Source organism: Pongo pygmaeus, chromosome 16, assembly GCF_028885625.2.
Source record: "Pongo pygmaeus isolate AG05252 chromosome 16, NHGRI_mPonPyg2-v2.0_pri, whole genome shotgun sequence".
Taxonomy (NCBI): Eukaryota; Metazoa; Chordata; class Mammalia; order Primates; family Hominidae; genus Pongo; species Pongo pygmaeus.
Window position 1 is genome coordinate 71,022,887 of NC_072389.2, and position 22,702 is coordinate 71,045,588.

At 39.5% G+C, this 22,702-nt stretch overlaps 1 protein-coding gene across 12 annotated transcripts in view; it reads right to left on the reverse strand.

The window, feature by feature from the left end:
* Positions 1–22,702, reverse strand: part of INTS14 (integrator complex subunit 14) — a 32,085-nt gene that overhangs the window by 4,745 nt on the left and 4,638 nt on the right. For all 12 annotated transcript variants that reach the window (XM_054450232.2, XM_054450231.2, XM_063652296.1 and 9 more), the window contains 8 exons: positions 21,575–21,682; positions 16,228–16,383; positions 15,320–15,438; positions 14,769–14,911; positions 12,179–12,271; positions 9,849–9,993; positions 8,015–8,148; positions 1,184–1,302 (listed from right to left, as the gene is read on the reverse strand). In XM_054450232.2, the coding sequence (XP_054306207.1) occupies positions 1,184–1,302; positions 8,015–8,148; positions 9,849–9,993; positions 12,179–12,271; positions 14,769–14,911; positions 15,320–15,438; positions 16,228–16,383; positions 21,575–21,682 (1,017 nt within the window). The remainder of the gene's footprint in view (positions 1–1,183; positions 1,303–8,014; positions 8,149–9,848; positions 9,994–12,178; positions 12,272–14,768; positions 14,912–15,319; positions 15,439–16,227; positions 16,384–21,574; positions 21,683–22,702) is intronic.

The following is a 22,702-nucleotide window of genomic DNA, read 5'->3' on the forward strand; positions in this document are numbered from 1 at the left end:
TGGAGTGACTTTCCTAATGGGCACAGGGTTTCCTTTTGGAGTGATTAAAATGTTCTGGAACTAGAAAGTGGTGATGGTACATTGTGAATGTACTAAATGGGACAGAATTGTGTACTTTAAAATGGTTGAAGGTACATTTTATGTATATTTTTCCAGAATTTTTCTTATTCTGGAAAATAAGATAGTAGTCAAGATTCAAACAAAAAAAATAAAAAAAAATAATTTAAGAAAAGCTCAGCTATAATTGGTGGTGAAAGTGGTTCTAATATCCCTCTGACAAGGAAGTACTGGGATCAGGGACATCAGGAAAATAGAAGACCCTGATTTTCCAACAAAGAGGCCCCTGACACGTTAGCCTTGGCAGGATGTGGTTCAGTCTCCATGGAAACGGGGCTCGGAGACTGTTCAGTCAACAGAAACTACTTTTGTTGTCCAAGTGGCCTGACTGTCTCTTCTCATTTGGTTTAGGTTGAACTTACCGGAGGAACAAATGTAAACAAAGGTGCTCAAAGGAGAAAAAAGTTTCAATAAGTGATTTTTAAAAACAGGTATAAATGACTTTTTGCTGATGAAAGGAGAAATGTTCCTGAATACCTTGCCTGAAAGCATCATTCCTTGATAATCATATTATCATAGCTTCCTATGAAAGTGTTTTTGTGAAATGTAATGCTATGGCTTGAGTTCTACTGAAGAGATGGAAGAAATATAGTTATGAAGACTTTTACACCTTTTCCAAAACTGTTGTTAAAGACAATACCCATTATGTTATTCAATGCCTCACCATATAAAAAATTTCACACTAAAATTCAATGCCAGGAATATGTCTCTCTAGACAAACTGACAAACTTCCTTTCTTCAGACAAGAACAACTGACCTTGGTAACAGGAAGCTCAGAGCCAAAATGCTCACGTAAAGTTATTATTTTGCCTTGGGTTCCTGGCACAATTGTCTTCCTTCTTCCTCCTTCCTCTAGGATTCTTATTGGTCTAAATTTTGTAAAAAATGATTTTGCTATATACATGTTTTACTGTAGGGCATCTCAAATCCCTTTTGGAATAATGACAAACATTAGAAGTAAATGAATTACTAAGTATCAAAGGAAAAGAAAATCAAATAAAATTCCTGCCTGCCTACCCAAATGCCTCCTGTCCCCAGTGGAAAGCAACATAAATAGTAATGTTACCTGCAGGCCGCTGGGTTTGATCCAGACAGTCACATTCTGGGCATAACTGCGTTTGTTTTTGGGCTGCAGGGGGAATGGGCTCTTATTGTCATCCTCGCCATAAGGGTTTTCTTTAGCATCTTAAAAGAAAAGACATTCTTGAAATGACATCTGGCAAAACACAATCAGTTAGATTTCCAATTAGACTAGAAGCTCTTTGAATCACTCAATCTTTGATATCCTATCACTTTGTTAATTAAGAAAATCCATTAACTTCAGTCAGGTTGGAGAACCTGTTCTCAATAGAAAGCCACTGATGTAGGAGGCCCATTTAAGTGAAAAACAGCTTAATGTTTTTAAAGAAACAAGCTTCACTTATCTGATTTATAAACTAAGGTCAAAGGATAAAACAAATGCATATTAAAAAAAAAAAAATATATATATATACACACATAGACACACACATATATACTGCAATTCTATATAGTCTAATCCAGTGCTCTCCAACTGAACTTTCTGTATGATGGAAATGTTCTACATCTGTGCTGTCTAATGTGGTAGCTACTAACTACTGAGCACTTGCCCTGTGGCTAGTGTGACTGAGAAACTGAATTTCAAATTGTATTTAATTTTAATTAAATTTAATGTGGCTAGTAGCTACTGGATTAGACAGCACAGGTCTAGGCATTAAAATAATTAAAATGGAAAACTATATATAGCCAAATTAAGGCAAAGGGCAAGACAAGAAATACTTTTATTGGTGAAGCATACCCCAATATGGCTTATTAGTTTATTGCTTCCAAAAACGTAAAGCCACATTGGTTTTATAGCTACATGAACAAACAGGGTTTGTCTCTGTACCTGCTTCCTGAGTCTATGAAACTGCCACAAACTTATAAAGCACGCATACTTCTAATGGTGTATTTGATCTTTATTATTATTACCACCTTCTGGTGTAGACAGAGCAGTAGTCATTTTCCTACACGTTCAGAGAACTTAAATCTCTTGCCCAAACGTTCGTGTTGAAAAATGTAATTAGACCAGTCTGTCTAACTGAGCGAGACATTCTCTATCCCTGATTTGGTCATTAACTGAAACACATTGATACTGGACCAACACTTCCTTTGTCAACCCTCTTCAGCCCTGACTCCTCCATAAAATACTGGCCCAACTCTCCAGACGTATTTCCATTAATATTTGTCAATATATAAACCTTCTGAGTCAGCCTAAGGCCCTACAAGTCCTTTCCCACACAACAGTTCATTTCCAACTTTCCTGCTATTTCTATTACTCCCCACTGCCTAGAATGCTCTCCCTTCTCATTCACTCATTTACTCGTTCACTTATTCATTCATTATCTATAGTAAGACCCCACTACGTAGCAAGCACTGTGCCAGGAATTGTGCCTTAGAGAAGATACTTTTCAGCCTCAAGGAACTTACAGAATAAAGAATATTTATTAAATTCCAACTATGTGCCAGATACTTTACATATTCAACTTCTCTCTTTACAGCAACTCTAGAGTGAAGATGTTATCAGTCCCGTTAAAGATGAGGAAACTAAGGCACAGAGAGGTTGGACTTATACAAGGTTTCACAGTGACTCAGTTGGGCCTGCTTCCAAAGCCAACACTTTTTCCACCATTCAACACTGCTGTTCCTTACTTATCCAAACTTACCTACCTATATTCCAAGTCCAGATCCTATCTTACCCCTTCCATGAAATTGTTCCAAGTTTTTCTGGCAGATAGTGGTTTTTGTAGACCCTTTTATCCCCTAGCACTTAGTATCAGTACCAAACATTTCAACATCTAATCAGAGCCTATTTTGTACTGTCATTAGTTGTCTAGAGCCTATATGTGGTAACTAACTGGCTTAGGAGACAGGAAATATTACGTTTATGAAAGAAGAAATTAAAAATATATAGTATAAACAAAAAATAAAAGTTATAAGATAAATTTGAAGATACAGAAGACACAACAAAAATTTTGAAAATGGGAAAATGGGCAGAAAGAAATAGAAAATTACAAACACAAATCACAAATATATGTTCCAGAAAAGGAGAACAGAGAATACAGAAAGAGGAAATCAAAGAAATAACTGATCTTCCCAGTACTGAAGAACATGAACTGCCAGATGGAAAGGGTCCACTGAGTGCCTAGCAAAATGAATGAAGAGACCAACATTCTGAAATTCAGAATACCAGGGATACAAAGAAGATCACCAAGGAATATGGAGAAAAAACAGTTCAGGGTCAAAGGTCTTTGAGTCACCATGGCACTAACTTTCCGTAGCAACACTGGACTCCAGAAGAGACAACAGAGTAATGCTTCAAAACTCTGAGGGAAAATGACTTCCAACTTAGAACTCAATTCCCAACCAAAGTATCATTAAATATAAAGAATGAAATAAACATATATATATTTTCAAAATATACAAGATTTCAAAATATTTACTTCCCATGTACCCTTTTTTTCAGAAGGAGTTATGAACAGGAGATCCATAGGAGAGATGTAAAGGGAAGACTCAGGACAACACCTATGCAACAGGTCTGGGGAATAACCATACCATTTACGAAGCAGGAGGACGAGAGATGATGCTAAGAAAAAAAAGGAAACTGATAAAATACCTGAAGAATGTATTTTACTTAGGGAGGAATTAGTTATATAGAAAACAAGCGAAGAAAAAAAATAACTGGGACTGAGCTAGGGGACAAAAAGTTGCAAAACAAAGGAAATACAAATTGGTATAGCTTAGTTGTAAATAACATTTACATCATCTAACAAGGACTGAATACTGATTTAACCAAAAAGAACATTATAACTATATTGGGAGGACAGTAGGAGGGAAAATGTGCGTCTTGTGTAGGTGGGTGGGAGATGGCGGTGTTAATATAGCTAAATATTCATCCTTTAAAAAGTCAAAAAATGGCATCTAAAATGGGGGAAAAGGGCTGGGTGTGGTGGCTCACGCCTGTAATCCCAACAGTTTGGGAGGCTAAGGTGGAGGATTGCTTTAGCCCAGGAGTTTGAGACCAGCCTTGGCAACATAGTGAGACTTTGTCTCTATAAAAAAATCAAAAAAATTAGCCAGGCAGGGTGGCATGCACCCATGGTCCCAGCCACATGGGAGGTTGAGGTGGGAGGATCACCCGAGAGGTCAAGGCTGCAGTGAGCCAAGACTGTGCCACTGCACTTCAGCCTGGGTGACAGAGTGACACCCTGTCTCAAAAAATAAATAAAAAATAATAAGATGGGAGGCCAGGCACAGTGGCTCATGCCTGTAATCCCAGCACTTTGGGAGGTCAAGGTGGGCGGATCACTGGAGGTCAGGAGTTTTGAGACCAGACTGGCCAACATGGTGAAACCCTGTACCTACTAAAAATACAAAAATCAGCCAAGCATGGTGGTGGACACCTGTAGTTCCAGCTACTGGGGAGGCTGAGGCACGAGAATTGCTTGAATACGGGAGGCAGAAGTTGTAGTAAGCTGAGATCACGCCACTACGGTCCAGCCTGGGCAACAGAACAAGACTCCATCTCAAAATAAATAAATAAAATAATAATAATAATAATAAAATGCAGGAACCCCTGACAGAAATAGGGACATACCTATATTATTTAGAAAGTAAATAAGGCTGGGCAGAGTGGCTCATGCCCGTAATCCCAGCACTTTGGGAGGCCGAGGCAGGAGGATTACTTGAGGTCAGGAGTTTGAGACCAGCCTGACCAACAACATGATGAAACCCTGTCTCTACTAAAAATACAACAATTAGCCGGGCATGGTGGCTTGCGCCTGTAGTCACAGCTATTAGGGAGGCAGAGGCAGAAGAATTGCTTGAACCTGGGAGGTGAAGGTTGCAGTGAACCAAGGTTGCGCCACTGCACTCCAGCCTGGGCGATGGAGTGAGACAGTCTCAATTAAAAAAAAAAAAAAAGAAATATAAATAAATACCAAAAGAAACAAATAAGTTTTAAAAAGTAGTTGTCTCTAGGAACAGAATTGGGAGTAGGAGGGATTGGTACAAACAAAAGTGCTATTTTGCATGTTTTGCTCAACAACCCTCTGAGGTAGGTTTTATTATTAATTGTTATTTTTTATCATAATTCCAATTCCAAGACTGCTGTGAGAGTTAAATGAGATGGCACGCTCATTATGTCCAGCACAGTGCCTGGCACAAAGTTAAGTTCATTATAATATTAGCTATTATTATCCACACTGAAAAGCAGAATAGATCCAGGAGGAAAAAACAACACGAACACAGGGCAGAGTGAACAGCAGTTCAACTGGAATGAAGAACAACTGTAACAAGCCAAGTGTTACTATGTTGGAAGCCAGATCAGAAAGGAGTCTGAATGCTACTACTATCTTAGATTATAGATAGGCATCTTTGGTGAAAACCACCACAATAGTCTAGTCAGGGATTGGCAAACTTTTTCTGTGAGGGCCAGACAGGTTGGAGTGCAGCGACGCAATCAGGGCTCACTGCAGCCTCTGCTTCCTGGGCTCAAGCAATCCTTCCACCTCAGCCCCCTGAGTAATTGGGACCACAGATGCACACCACCATGCCCGGCTAATTTTTGTATTTTTGGTAGAGATAGGGTTTTGCCATGTTGGCCAGGCTGGTCTCAAACTCCTGGACTCAAGTGATCCACCTGCCCTGGCCTCCCAAAGTACTGGGATTACAGGCATGAGCCACCACGCCTGGCTGAATATTTATCATTTCTTTGTGTTGTGAATATTCAAAATCCTCTCCTCTAGCTGTTTGAAAATATACACTAAATTATTGTGAGCAATATTCACGCTACCATGCTACAGAGCACTGAACTTATTCCTCCCTAACAGCTGTAACTTTGTATCTGTTACCTCTGCCTATTCTCCCCTCCTCACTACCCTTCCCAACCTCTAATGGCCATGATTCTAGATTCTACTCTCTACTTCTATGAGCTCATTTTTTTTCAGCTTCCATATATGGATGAGAACATGTGGTATTTATTCCAAGTTTATTTTTGTACACAAAAACTCAAAATTTGTGAACCACTGCCCTGAGTGATCTCCCTCATTCTCACCATTTTAACTATTTGTGATAGGCTTACAATCTAAAATTTTATCTCCAACTCTGCTCTCTCTCCTAAACTTCAGACTTCTACAGAATTGTCTCTAGGCACCTCCACCTATATCTCATAGGCACGAACTCAACATAAACAAAATATGTTCTTCCCAAATTTACTCTTCTCTCTCTATTATCTATTTCAACTAATAGTACTACCTTTCACCCTGCAGCCCAGGTCAGAAACCTGGGATCATTTTTAACACTTCTCTCTCCTTTATTTTCATATCCAAACGTTATTGATCCTACCTCCTAAATATCTTTTACCCCCAGCTATTGCCAAGGTCTGGCTCTCATCTTCACATTTCCAGGACTAACACAGTAACTTTCAGCCACAGGTCCTTGCCTTTTCAAATCCACACTCCACAGAGATATCTTTCTAAATACAAATTTCTTATCTCTCACTCGGATTATGGCCATACTGTACAACTGCAGGGGGCACCAGCCCCTAAAATATAGTTTCCTAACTGGTATCCCCCTGTTCTCACTGTAGCCAGAAGGATCTGATCACATTACTCCTCTTCAGTGGTTTCCCAGTATCTGCAAGATAAATTCCTGGTTCTTCACATTTCAGACAAGGCCTGCTCCACTCTAGTTACTACCACCAATCTCCAATCTACCATCTGCCCCTCCCACACCCACTCTCACATTTTGTGCCACACTTCCTTTTCTTTCTGTAGGTGTTCTGTTTGCCCAGGATGCCCTTTCTTCCCTTCATTAGCTCAGCAAGTTCCTCCTTTTCTTCAAAACTCAACTAGGGTATTTCTCCTCTGTGAAGATTCTCCTGAGTCCTCTAGGCAGAGCTCATCATCATCTCCTCCAGGCTAACTCTGATTTGTGCCAGTCTGTGATCATTCCACTTTCCACTAGACATTGAACAACTCCAGCTAACTCTTTTATCCCTTAGGCCTGGCACAGAATAGGTTGCTTGGTAGATGTTCCTGAAATTGAAATGGGCCCAAATGAGTCAAAGATGACTACAGTTGGAACCTGAGTAGCTAGCGGCACAAATGACTTAATCAAAAGGAGGAGGAAAATCAGAAGGAGGAATAGTTTGAGGAGAAAGGGGTGCGGGACAATAGGTCTGTAACAAACAGCTGAGCTTGAGACTGTGACAGAATATCCAGGTGGAGAGATCCAACTAGGAACTGGAAATATGATATGCAAATTCCAGGGAGAGATCAGGTGAGACTAGAGTTATAGATTTGGGAAATGTGAAGTTATTACAGCTGATAAAATAACCAAGGGAGAAGAATAACAAAAGAGAAGAAGGCAAAGAACATGTTGGAAACCATGAGGCAAGGGGAAGAAAAGACAAAACGAAGAGAGAAAGAAAAGTCCGCCAAAGAAAAAGTCAAATCGGTACCAGAAGCAATGTCAGGAAAGCTACAGAAAAAAAGTTTCAAGAAGAAGGAAAGATTACATTATCTAGGAATGACAGGAAATTACTTGAACTATAGTACACCAAGAAAAAAAATTATGGAGATTAGTTTTTCACTCTAAGCCGTTGAAGAGTTTGCATTTACTTAAAGCAATCTAAATGTTGATTTCTCCTGAGCTGTAAAATTTAGGAGTTCAAACATCAAACTCTCTTCAAGTTTTCCACGTACACATCCAGCATCATCCGAGACCATGGCATACCAGTAAGGGAGATCAGTCAGTTCTCTGACTGCACAATCAGAGACACTAAGAACAGCAGAATGAAAACAAAGTCAGGATAAGTAAAATCTGATCTGGATTATACCTGAAATAGGACCCAACTGTGCCATTTTCCCTAGCCATGGGAGAGGTTCTGGGCCAGGCTCAAAGAGAGACATCATGAGGTTTGATTTCTTCTTGCTGTCAGCTTGGGAGTAGAGCATTCCATGCCATTCAGGACTAGATGGAGAGAAGACGGAAGATCAGAAGAACATCAAGCCTGAGACTGTCAAGTTAAATAAGTCTAGCCTGTATTTTTCTCTTGAGAGACACAGGCTTCAGCTTTGAAATCAGGCACATTACTTTTACCAAAGCCAAACCCTAAACCTGAAAATACATACTGCTGTCCCCTAATATTTCCATTCTTCTAGGACATTTATTATTATTCAGGTAAAATTATGTGGATATGGAAATCAAAAGCAATCTTGAAAGAGAAAAACAAATCACAAAGGGCAGCAAGTAGCTGGAGAGGTGATGAGGAGGGGTAAAGGCTGTGACCTATAGGTCCTGTCACCTGCCTCACTGAGTCACTCACAGCAGCACCAAGAGAAGCCCTTCTACCACAGGGCTCAAGGCCATCATCCTGTTATGTAAAAGAGACTCTGTCCCCAGTTTCTCAAAAGGTCCCAGATGATTCTCATATTCAGACCGGTACAAGTAGCTTGGGTGCCAAGAAATATAGCAGACTAATACCTAGTAAGATCTGCATTCCTCTTTTTGGACGAGCTAATTTTAACTGTAGCAGAAATGGAGCCATGCTTCCTTTAATTAATCCTAACTCTTGATCTATACCAGCCAACCCCAGGTAGTGGCCAGAAAATGATCAGTGACCTCCTTTTTTCTAACAATATGTATTATAGAAAGGGAAACAGATGGTTTTGCAGATTTTGAGACTTCAGAAAATGTAAAAGCTAACGGGGTTTCCTCACAGGGAAGGAACACAGCAGAATGATTATGAGTAGGCTCTGGAGTCAGAATGCATGGGTAAGAATCATGGCTCTTTCATTTCTAGCTGTGTGACCTTGGGCAAGTTCCACAACCTCTCTAAGCCTCAGTCTCCTCATCTATAAAATAGGGATAATGCTGATACCTCCAATATAGTGCTGTTATGAGGGATTAAATGTGCTAACATATGTAAAATACCTAGAGGAGTGCCTGGCACATAATAAAATGCTCAATGGTATTAGCATCTTTTTTTTTTGTTTCGTTCTATCCCCTCATTTTATAGATGAGGAGCCTGTGAATCCTGCCTAAGATCCTAAAGCAAGTTAGTAGCATTGCTATAACCAGAACCCAGGTATTCTAGATAGGATTAGAAAGAGGAAAATTGAGAAAGGATATAAAATAAAGGCAATGTAATTAAAAGGCTCACTCCACACTTATTCTAGGGGATGATTAAAAGAGTAGTTTAGAAGGTAATAGCAGCTAGGCACTGTGGCTCAATGCCCGTAATCCCAGCATTTTGGGAGGCCAAGGTGGGAGGATCCTTGAGCCCAGGAGTTCAAGACCAGTGTGGGCAACACAGTGAGACCCCACTTCTATAAATCAAAAAAAATAAAATAAAATTAGCCAGGCATGGTGGTGCACACCTGGGTCATGGCTACTTGGAAGGCTGAGATGGGAGGATTGCTTGAGCCTGGGAGGTTGAAGCTGCAGTGAGCCGTGATCATGCCACTGTACGCCTGGGGGACAGAGCAAGACCTTGTCTCAAAAAACAAAACAAACAAAAAAGGAATGTAGCAGCAGGTGGGAAAAGTGTGGCGGGAAAAGGAAAAAGGTGACAAAGACCTTTCTATTTCTTTCAGAAAAGTCTGCAAAATACTTCACTTTGTAAAATGATTTTCCCTTTCATTCAACCAAATGTAAACAAAGTTTCCTACCCTAATTGAACAATCGCTACCATTCCTTCCACTTTTAGGCTACCATGGAGCAGGACACAAAAGTTGGGTATTTTGCCTGCAATCTGATTGGCTGAATTTTCATCTTCATTGTCATCAGTGATGCCAGTACCCACCTCGTCACCTTCTGTGAAAAAAAGAGAAAACAGGTCAGACTGAAATTACCTACAAAAACCCCAAACCCCAATTTATACTCTTGGATGTTTCTAGCCTTTAAGGGATAGTGTAGAGTTCTAAGGGAATATTATAACAAGCAGGAAAAACTCATTCCAGTTTTCCAATGTCTATACAAAAGTCAGTTTCCACACATTATATGAATTCCATTTATATAAAACATCCAGAATAGGCAAATCTATATATAGAGAAAGGATATTAGTGTTATTTGGGGTAGGGGAAATGGGGGGAGGGGTCTAGGAGTTGATAGTTAAAGGGTACAGGGTTTCTTTTTGGGGTTATAAAAAAGTTCTCAAATTGACTGTGGTGATGGTTGCACAACTCTGCAAATATACTAAAAACCACTTTAAATGGGTGAAGTATATGGTATGTGTACTTCATATAATACTGAGATATAATTATCTTAGTAAAGCTTACACACAAAAATCCATTTTCCACAGTTCTACTAGGATGTTTAGTTAGATGCTGTCTGGAAGCTTCAGGCACCCATTTAAACAGAATTAGATACAGAGATGTCAAGTGCATTCATAACCAACAGGTTTAGGGCAGCACATGCATGTGAGTCCCCAAAGGTAAACAATGATTACTCTATAAGCTTTTTGACTGGATTCTCCAGGTTCTCTCACACTCTGCTGACAGATGAATCTTCCTACAATTAACTTCCCTCTAAAAATATCTGTCTGCTCTGTTTTGTTCAAAGACTTTCTAATTCAACAGGAAGAATTAGCCCAGTTTAGCTAGACAATTCAACAGCCCTTACAACATGGCCCTACTCTGCTTTCCCATATTTTTCTTTTTCTCTTTCTTTTTTTTTTTTTTTGAGATGGAGTCTTGCTCTGTTGCTCAGGCTGGAGTGCAGTGGCATGATCTCGGCTCACTGCAAACTTCGCCTCCCAGGTTCACACCATTCTCCTGCCTCAGCCTCCCGAGTAGCTGGGACTACAGGCGCCTGCCACCACGCCCGGCTTTTTTTTTTTTTTGGTATTTTTAGTAGAGATGCGGTTTTACCATGTTAGCCAGGATGGTCTCAATCTCCTGACCTTGTGATCCACCTGCCTCAGCCTCCCAAAGTGCTGGGATTACAGGTGTGAGCCACCGTGCCCGGCCACCTTCCCGTATTTTTCTTTTTCACTAGTCCCCTATATAAATGGTTTATTTTGCTCAATTTCTTTCTTGGCAAGTATACTGGCATGCAGAATTCCCCAGGGCCTTAGAAATAAGGGAAATCTGGCTGTTCTCTGAGAATAATAATTATCAACACAGTGATTATAAAGCCGTCTGTGGGTATATATTCAAGATTCTGTCTGTGAATGTGTGATTGGTTATAGAATATTCAATACTCCAACTGAGATAACCTGGGCATAAATGGAATGTGGTCATTACTCAGTATGTGAAAACCTGACTGACTACATACACTTCTTAGAGAAAGCTGATAAATATAAAGTAGATGGTCAACTTAAAACAGAGGAAAGGATAATTTTAAGGGTAGAACTAGGATTTGAACCTGTAGCCAGTCAGGGACAAAAGCTCCTGCTCTATACCCACCACAGCACAGTGCCACGCTTGAAAAAGATAATTTTAAAGAGCTAGAGTCTAGCATTCTCCAGAGAGATGTTGAATTTAGAGAGATGACTTTATAGTTCCTAGAGATATATGCTGCAGTAAAGAGGACTCACAAGGGCCTGGATTCACCCATTCACTCAACAATATTTACTGAGTTATCTACTATGTTCTGGGCACCAGTAGAACAAAGAACAGATGTGATTCTTCCGTGTATAAAGCTGTATTTGACTTGCACATTTATCAAGTAACCTTCTGATAACTACTTAAGCTTTCTCAGCATGTTAGCACTAGGAAAGGCAGAGCCCTGGATGAGGGACTAAGCATTCTCATCTCTAAAGAGGACCTTCACTATAAGTTCACAAACCAACACACAGTAAACATGTGTCAAAATGTTTCTACCATGTAAAGCAGAATTATTTTTTTGATATATTAGGCAATATTCCATTTTCTAAAACCAATTCTGTAACTATTCCTTTCCCCTAAATTCTGCAAAATGGGCTATCCTACTATCTAAGATTTAAGAATAACTTTAGTTAATAAGATGCTTCAGACGTATCAGTGGAATAGGAACTCACCTTTGTTAAGTGCTATAGGTAAGACCAGATGTCTGGACAGAACTGGGGGACTTGAAATATCAGCTATATCAATAAACCCCACTATTTCCAAATCTGAAATGAAGGAATCAACATAGAATTAATTCATTCTATGGAAAAGTACATTATTTTCTGTGTATTACATTTCACAAATGCACTGTTTAGGTTGGGGTTTCAAATATGATGACTGGGAAAGTTATTAGATTTGCCTATGGAGTCATCTAATAATTTGCATTTTAAGCTGCTCAGGAAATAATGATAACTGTCATTTATTTAATGAGTCTAAGTTATGTGACAAAATCAGCTAAATTTTATTTTTATAAGGTTAGGACCTCAGCCAAGGCAAAAACTGAAAGGTCTAATCCCTCTGTGTAATCAGGGATGTTCAGGTCACCAGGGGGCGTCATAGTCAAACACTTCCACAGCAACTACAATCAGCCTTTGAAGAATAAAGCTACTGTATTAAAAACATCTCTCTGAGAAAGAACTGTATTCTCTACAAAACTAGGGTAAGCAGTCTAAATATGACAATGATTTCTCTGCTTTATAGAAGCTGTAGTAAAGACCAAAAGTATTTGTTGAAAACCTAAAATAAATAAAAATAAATGTTGTAACCAAAAGAACTTAAAAATTTCGATTATATAAAAACTTAAAAAACAATAAAAATTATAAAGAAGAAAAAGTCACTCATTATTCATAATCAAAGGAAATCTCTATTAATATTTTATTGATGTGCTTTTCAGTCTTTCTTCTAGATTAATACCCATATTTTCAAAAGAATTTTTAAAAATCAGAATCACGGTGAACACCTTATATTTCTTTTTTCTTTTTTTGAGACGGAGTTTCACTCTTGTTGCCCAGGCTGGAGTGCAATGGCGCAATCTCAGCTAACTGCTACCTCTGCCTCCCAAGTTCAAGTGATTCTCCTGCCTCAGCCTCTCAAGCAGCTGGGATTACAGACATGTGCCACCACGCCTGGCTAATTTTCTATTTTTAGTAGAAACGGGGTTTCTCCATGTTGGTCAGGCTGGTCTCCCGACCTCAGGTGATCTGCCCGCCTTGGCCTCCCAAACTGCTAGGACTACAGGAATGAGCCACTGCGCCCGACCATATTTCTAATACATTAGGAAGTGTGCTTCTCTGGAGGTTTGCTGTCCTTACCTCCCTTAGCTGAGTAATAAATGCATTAGTATAAGCAGCTAGATATTTTTCATTTGAGTAGAAAAGGTCTACTTTATTTTAAAGTAGTTTAGCTGCAAGAAAGATCTTTCACTAAGAGTTTATATGGCAAAGAAAAGACCTATTCAAATTTACTCATCGAAAAAAGATGGGAAGGAAGTGGAATCTAACTGTTATGGGCAACAAGACTTTTGGTACAACCTACTATACTGCTGTCTAGTCACAGTAGAAGAGACGGATGCCTTGCTTCCAGATAGCCAGAAGCTAAAGGTACAAAAAGTAAAAAGACTGTTCACAGCCCCTCACTCCAAAACTCCTTAAAAAGCTGTATACCACAAACAATAAGCATTCACTGAACATTTAATTCTAATCATTTATTGACTGAACAATTACCTATTGGGCACCTACTAAGTGTCAGGCACTACGCTGGACATCCAGGCTGTAATGGTGACTGAAACACTGATAATATCCAGCCCTAAAAGGTTTAACATGCACCTAACATTCAAGGAGTCCACCCACCAACAGGAAGCAAGTCTCCTCTCCACTGCTCCTTGCTATTTTTGACTCTTCACTTTGCCAGTCTCAGTTAAGCATACTATTGGCCACACGAACCAGGTAAAAGCTGTGGTACATCACTTTCTTTCAGTCATAATATAAGCAGCAGGGCTAGAAGAGTACACTATATCAGATCCAAGAACTCCAAGACCATCTGGTTGATTCTCCCTACCTAGCCAATAAGAACTAGAGGAAGACTTCCCAGGGTCACATAGCAAGAGTCATACTGCAAAGTACAGAAGCTAGCCCTTCTTATATGATCTTAATTATGATACTAGTTAAGTTCAGTATGTCTATTAAGAATCATCTCAAAGATTTCAATGCTAGTGAATACGGCTATGATTTCCAACTCTAATAATTCGTGGTTATAATTATCTAGGATTGGAGATCAGCTGATGACCTTACCATAAAAGACCAATATTCTGCCACCCCTTAGGTAATGAATCTTCCAATCCAAAGTGCTGATGACAACAGCACCCTAGTACAGGTTAAGTATCCCCTATCTGAAAATCTGAAATCCAAAATGCTCCACAATCCGCAACTATTACACATGCATGAAGCTGACACGAAGCTCAAAGGAAATGCTCACTGGAGCACTTTGGATTTTCAGATTAAGGATGCTCAATCACTAAGTAAAATGCAAATATCCCAAACCCCAAAAAAATCCGAAATCTAAAGCACCTCTGGTCCCAAGCATTTTGGGTAAGGAATACTCAACCTGTATCACAATATATATTTCTTTTCAACCTTCCTAGACAGAGAAGAGAGTAAAAGTCACAAGTCAGAAGAAAGTAAGGATAACAGAGAAACTAAGAAAGAAGTTTTTTTAAAAAGTTACCTGTGTTAATGACTTTAGGGATAGGATCAATTTCTTCATCTACAACAAAAGGTTCTGGCCTGGGGAAGACTTGTACATCAGCAGTTAGGTGGCCACACTTGAGAACAGCATGGAAAGGCGTATATGCCAGATCTATCAGTTTTCTAGAGTATGATAATTAATAGTTATAGGAAGAGTAATACGATACATATAAAGTTAATTTTTCAGGACGCAAGGGTTGTTTTCCTTTCAAGTTGGTTCCAAAACTAAGACCTGACCATCTGTAAAACAGAACAAAATCTGACATTTTTGGTGAGGAAATTTCAATTCTGAAAAGCCCAAGAGCAAGTTAATTTGAAATCTTGCTGAGTCATAATAAGGAAGTCAGTATCTACAGACAGTATAGATTTACTTTAAAAAACCATTACTACCCATCGCTTTATCTGAAAAATGTACAACTTGGGGAAAATGAAATGACACCATTAGGAACAGTAAAACAGATAGTCTTTCTGGATGTCGAATTATAATACTGGATTGTAAAGAAGGCAAAAGAGCTCTAAGCATATACTCACCCAAACATAGACTGTACATTCTTCAAGCACAGGGGGCCATCAATAGTAAAAATCTGCCCTTCACCATTGTTTAAATCTATGAGACGTTCAAGGCATTCCAAGGAATCAGTGCTCTGGAGCTATAAAGCAAAACAGATGACCCTTAAAGTGGCTGGCACAAAATGCCAGATTATTCTCAGCACACCAAGCTCAAAGCCATTACAATAACATAGGCAATAAATAACAGATTATTTTTTTTAATAGCCAATGTGAGAAGAAAATAACTACAACAATTTTGACTCAAGGTTACCAAAGAGGAATGTTAGGTAAAATGACACAGGTAGAGCTATTTCATTCAGGAGGAGTTTTGCAAAGATTCTCAGAGGTGACCACAGTTAGTATTTACACAGCATCTTCCCTCCAAAGCGTTTCTAACGTCTTCTGGTGAGAACCATCATTATCTACATTTTACACAGAGAAAAACTGAGGGGAAAAAAGGTTAAATCACTTTCCCAAATGAATGGGAAAACCAAAAATTTAAGTGTTTAATAAAACATATATCAGAATAATGTTACTTTACTCTTCGGTCAAAGTCAAAGCACACTCCTATCAACATTTCTGGTGGAATGGACATAAGAATTCTTAAATAAGGGAAATGAATAACACCAAAAAGAACACCTTGACCCTTTATGCACCCATCAGCAGGATGGATAATAGCTCCAGCTATGTTCCCCAGATGGGGCAACACTCTGAAATTTCAAAGAACATTTGAGACCCAGAATGTTTTCAAATAAAATACCAGCCTCAGCTGAAACCAGTGGAGTTCAATGCTACAGTATATACAATATAGCACTAGTGGTATATACTGAAAAATAAACTAAGCTGTAAAATATGCCTAATCAAACTAAAAACTTAGCAAAAGGTATTACCTCCTCCAAATTCGCCATGCACATGATATATAACTTAGATGGGAAAGGAAAAGGTAGTGGAAACCTGTTGCTCTCACTTCTTTGATTTTGAGTGGCTAGGGAATGTCGCAGTGACCCTCTACCAATGCCAAGACAGCCATCTGTCACCAGGACAACCTGTTTGTAAAAAGAGAGAGAGGAGGTTGTACATTAAATTACATATTTAAAGCAGTCCCATTTAGCAGTGTTTTCACTGCTAGAAAGGGGCACCAGGGCTGGCTACGGTGGCTCAAGCCTGTAATCCCAGTGCTTTGGGAGGCCAAGATAGGAGGATTGCTTAAGCTGAGGAGTTTGAGACCAGCCTGGGCAACATAAGGAGACCCCATCTCTAAAAAAACTTAGAAAAAAAAAAATTAGCCAGGAGTGGTGGCATGCACCTGTGGTCCCAGCAAGTTGGGAGGCTGAGGTGGGAGGATCACTTGAGCCTGGGAGGTCAAGGCTGCAGTGAGCCATGGTCACATCACTGTACTCCAGCCTAGGCAACAGAGAGACTCTGTCTTTTTAAAACAAAACAAACAAACAAAAAAAAACAGGCCTGACATGGTGGCTCACACCTGTAATCCCAACACTTTGGGAGGCCAAGGCAGGCAGCTCACTAGAGGCCAGGGGTTCAAGACCAGCCTAGGCAACATGGTGAAACCCTGCCTCTACAAAAAATACAAAAATTAACTGGGCATGGTGGTGCGTGCCTGCAGGCCCAGCTACTTGGGAGGCTGAGGTGGGAGGATCACTTGAGCCTAGGAAGTCGAGGCTACAGTGAGTATGCCACTGCAGTCCAGCCTGGGTAACAGAGTGAGACCCTGTTTGAAAAAACAAAATAAACCCTCAACCTGCCCCCGCAAAAAAAAAAAAAACAAAAAAAACGGCATGAGAAAATTTTGTGAGGTGCTAGAACCCCACTCCACATTATAGGATAAAGAATACTATATCTTAATTGTAGTAGTGGTTATATAGGTATATACATTTGTCAAAACTCAGTGAACTGTATACTTAAGATCAGTGCATTTTACTCTATTTCATCTAATAAAATATTTTTTAAAAGCTTGCCTCTGAACACTTAAAAAAGGACAAAAACATTCACAACCAATTCTTACTTAATTGTATTAAAACTAGAACCCCAACTCTTAGATAAGGAGTTGGTACCTTAAATACCAATGTCAAATATGGAATGAAGATTCATTTCACATGTGCTCCTAGGAAGTACCAGCACAGTAGTCTGAACTTTGCCACTTTATTTTCAAAGACGACAAACTCTACACCTGGTCAACTAAAATGACACCTGGTTAAAATATGTATTTATAAAGGCTATTTAACCAGAAATATATAAGATCTTTAAAATGCATTCTTAATCAACCTGTAATTTGAAAAAAACCAATAAAATATACCAACAATGGATAGTAATTGCAAAATCATTTTCCTTTTCTTCATTGCTTCAGAATGATCCTGTAGGGGACAGACTTCCCACGCATCCCAGGAGAGGATTACTTTTGCTCTCCCTAGCCTAGTCCAGTAACTTGATAATCACAGGCCATTAAGGCAGTATTTTTTTTTTTTTTGACACGGAGACTCACTCTGTCACCCAGGCTGGAGTGCGGTGGCGTGATCTCAGCTCACTGCAACCTCCGCCTCCCAGGTTAAAGTGATTCTCCTGCCTCAGCCTCCCGAGCAGCTGGAACTACAGGTGTGTGCCACAACGCCCACTTAATTTTTGTATTTTCACCATATTGGCCAGGATGGTCTCGAACTCCTGACCTTGTGAACCGTCTGCCTCGGCCTCCCAAAGTGCTGGGATTACAGGCGTGAGCCACCGTGCCCGGCCCTTAAGGCAGTATTAAGTGGTGGCACTGTGTGAAATATCAAGATTGGCACTTACTGATAAAACCCAAGAATGCTTAATAGAGGTCCCCTGGAAGGATGTCATCTTTTGGCATGACAGTCAATTGACTACAAGGCAATTTCCTTTTCTAGGTACCAAGAATTGCTATACAATGATTTACCTCTGCCGGCTTTTTCAGATGCTATGGGATAATGAAATATTTCATGTAATGTCAAAATGAAACAGACTTTACTAAATAATAAAGACACAGTACAGCTGTCTAAAACCTTGGTTAAGGCTGGGTGTGGTGGCTGACAGCTGTAATCCCAGCACTTTGGGAGGCTGAGGCCAGAGGATCACTTGAGGCCAGGAGTTCAAGACCAGCCTGGCAAACATGGCAAAACCTTGTCTACTAAAAATACAAAAATTAGCTGTAGGGTGTGATGGCACACTCCTGTAGTCCCAGCTACTCATCAGGTGGCTGAGTCATGAGAATCATTTGAGCCCGGAGGCAGAGGCTGCAGTGAGCTGAGATCATGCCACTGCACTCAAGCCTGGGCGATAGAGCAAGACTCTGTTTCAAAAAAATAATAATAAATAAAAAACAAAATCTTGGCTAAAAATTCCACTTTTTTTTTTTTTTTTTTTTTAAGACAGAGTCTCGCTCTGTTGCCTAGGCTGGAGGGCAGTGGCACGTTCTCGGCTCACTACAAACTCCGCCTCCCAGGTCAAGTGATTCCCCTACCTCAGCCTCTCAGGTAGCTAGGATTACAGGTGAACGACACCACACTTAGCTAATTTTTGTATTTTTAGTAGAGACAGGATTTCACCATGTTGGCCAGGCTGGTGTTTAACTCCTGACCTCAGGTGATCTGCCCACCTCAGCCTCCCAAAGTGCTGGGATTATAGGCGTGAGCCATCGTGCCTGGCCAAAAATTCCACATTTAAACAAGTTTGTTTTATAGTAACTGATTATAAAAACAATAACCAGTAACCAACACCTCTACTACAATGTTTGTTTGTTTTTTTTGAGATGGAGTTTCTCTCTTGTTGCTCAGGCTGGAGTGCAACGGCACAATCTTGGCTGACCATTGCAACCTCTGCCTCCCTGGTTCAAGCGATTCTCCTGCCTCAGCCTCCTGAGTAGCTGGGATTACAGGCGTGCGCCACCACGTCTGGCTAATTTTTGTATTTTTAGTAGAGACAGATTCAGGCTTGGCCCCTTGCCCTCAGGTTATCTCAAATTCAGATTCTTCCTTTTTTTCAAAAGAAGAAAATCATAAAAGTCAGAAGTCTGCATGATGCACAAGGTCTGGTTCTTAAAATCTGAATTTCTCCTCTAAAACCAAAGAAGAAATAGCAAATGAAACTGTGCTACCTGCTAGCTTTCAGTTCAGAAGATACTGACAACAAAACTTCATTTATTCACTATAATGTTGGGAAATAAGACATCCTATATGCATGGATTTACCAAAATAAGTAATGCCCATAAGCTGAGATGCCATAAAAAGCTTTTTTATTTCAGAAAAGAAATTGATCAAAAGGCATTTATTGACTTCTTCAGCAAGTATCCACTATATTCTATAAAACAGGGTGGTTTTCACAAGAAAAAATGTTTTTGTTGTTTTCTAAAGGTGAGTTTATTGAGATATAACTTACAAGCAGTAAAATCACCCTTTTTAGTATACAGTTCTATGAGTTTTGACAGTTGCATTCAGTCGTGTAACCACCCCCACGAACAAGATAAAGAATAGTTCCAACTCATCCCAGATTCCCTCCTGCTTCTTTTGAGTCAATTCATACCTTTTCCTGACTCCCAGGCAACCACAATCTTATTTTTTTAAGACAGGGCCTCACTATGTGGTCCAGGCTGGTCTTGAACTCCGGGGCTCAAGTTATCCTCCCACCTTGGCCTCACAAAGTGCTAGGATTATAGGTATGAGCCACCATACCTGGCTATAATCTTTTTTTTTTTATTAAAAAATAAATACTAGTGATGCTACTGACATTACTGAGGAATCCTGTGTTTGAACCCATAATGAAAAGTCACACACCAGGGTCCAGCAAACCATGGCCCACAGGCTAAATTTGGCCCACTGTCTGTTTTTGTAAATAAAGGTTTATTTAAACACAGCCCTACCCATTCATTTACTTATTATCTATGGCTGCTTTCATGCTATAACAGCAGAGCTGAGTAGTTGCCACAGACACCTACAAAGCCTAAAATACAAAAAAAGCTTGCGGACTCCTGTTGTAGACTATTACGATTTTTCTTTTAGCAATGTTTCTGCTTTTTCCTTCAAAATATGCTACTACTTTTCAAAAGTATCTGTATAGAGCAAATTTCCAGTTATCTTTTTCTGCTACTACTCTGCTCTGATTTGATGCTAATGTGGCCTACTGTGGAGTCTAAGTAAAGAGCAACAGATTTTATGTTTGTTTGTTTGTTTGTTTGTTTTTGCCACAGAGTCTCGCTCTGTCGCTAGGCTGGAGTGCAATGGCGCAATCTCAGCTGACTGCAACCTCCGCCTCCCAGGTTCAAGTGATTCTCCTGCCTCAGCCTCCAGAGTAGCTGGGACTACAGGTGCACACCACCACGCCCAGCTAATTTTTGTATTTTTAGTAGAGACGGGGGTTTCACCATGTTGGCCAGGATGGTCTCGATCTCTTGACCTGGTGATCCGTCCACCTCAGCCTCCCAAACTGCTGGGATTATAGGCATGAGCCACCACGCCTGGCTAGATTTTATGTTTTATACTCCTCACTTTTTAGACAACTCAGTTGAGATGGTTAAAAGTTTGCTGAATAAAGCTGGGCATAGTGGCTAACCCCTGTAATCCCAGCACTTTGGGAGATGAGGTGGGCAGATCGCCTGAGCCCAGGAGTTTGAGACCAGCCCGGGCAACGTGGCAAAACCTGGTCTCTACAAAAAAGTGTAAAAAATTAGCCAGGTATGGTGGCATTTGCCTGTAGTCTCAGCTACTCAGGAGGCCGAAGTGGGAGAATCACCTGAGCCTGGGTGGTGAAGCTACAGTGAGCCATGATAGCTCCACTACACTCCAGCCTGCGCAATAAAGTAAGACCCTGTCTCCAAAAAAAAAAAAAAAAAAAAAAGTCTGCTGAATAATTGCATTGAGATAATGAAGACAGGCTATATTATACTGATGTTTACAATTTTATCACTCAAAATTATAATGACCCCTTCCAGGGATTGTAGTTCAAAAATTCCACTGTGAGCCCTTTGTGTTTTATATAACAGTACTAGTTTACAATAAGTCAATTTACTAGAAGGATGCTTTCTTTAAGGCATAATTTTGCTGCTTTCTGAACACATTAGTGTTGATTTAGTACCTTCACTTAAGAAGACTCCAATAGTGTAAAATGTAGTTTGTAGAAATTACAATGCATGCTGTGTCAGAGCCTGAAGAAAATCGAAGCACCCCAGTGGTTAATGTTGTTAACTTAGGGCAATGAAAAACAATTGATCATTACCTGGCAAGGAATTGCACCACCCCATTCTTGCTGAACGATATTGCAAACACCAACTAATGCAGACTCCAAGCAGGTTTTGTCATAATCATCCATATTACTTAGTGCTTCCTTATTGAATAAAAGATAAAATTGCTAGTTACTCTTTAGTTTTAATTAGTTATTAGAAAACAACATAAATTGTTCAAAGTATGAATGTTACACAGGGGACACTAATGTATCTGAGAGCACCAAAGCATAGCTTCTTAAAGAAAAATGTTAGAACAGACTTCTTCAACTATTAAAGATAGTTAAAAGAATTCCATTTATTCTATCCTCTTATCAGGTAAGAGTGAACAGTCCACCAAGTTTACATTTTTATAAGTGGACCTTGAAGGAAAAAATTAAAAGGAACTTTTAAACACATCACAAAAATAATAACAAAATCTACTGAATATTAACTATGTTCTAAATACCATCCTATGCACTTTTATGCATTTAGCTATCACAATAAAACTATAAGGTATAGATTATTAACCCTATCTTTAAATGAAGTAATTAAGGTATAGAAAGATTAAATAACTTTCCCAGGTCTCATGACTAAGGTGGGAGAACCTGGATTTGTAAGTATGCAGTCTGACTCCAGGGCTCCTGGTCTAAAACATTACGTCTCACTCCTTATATAGCAATTCTCTAAATTTCAGAACTGCAGAACATCAGAAATCCTTAGTTTATTCACCTGTAAGAAAGTCAGCATATATACTAAAAGTTTAATATCCTTTTACAGGAAAAGAAATTAAAAAAAATTTTTTTAAGTCACTGTAATTTTTTTAAAAAAGCTTTTAAGTCACTTAAAAAATCTGAGATAATAAAAGGAATTATTTAACAAAATTTTGTTACTCATATTAAAAAATTCAAACTCTATTGTTCCTGTATTTCTAAACCACCTAACAATTGTTAAAACTGTTCAGTTTAATTCCACGAACACTTCTTTTTTTTTTTTTTTTCTTCTTTTTATTAAAAATAGAGACGGGATCTTGCCATGTTGTCCAGGCTGGTCTCAAACTCCTGGGCTCAAGTGATCCTCTCGCCTTGGCTTCCCAAAGTGCTGGGATTACAGGCGTGAGCCACCACACCTGGCCCACAAACACT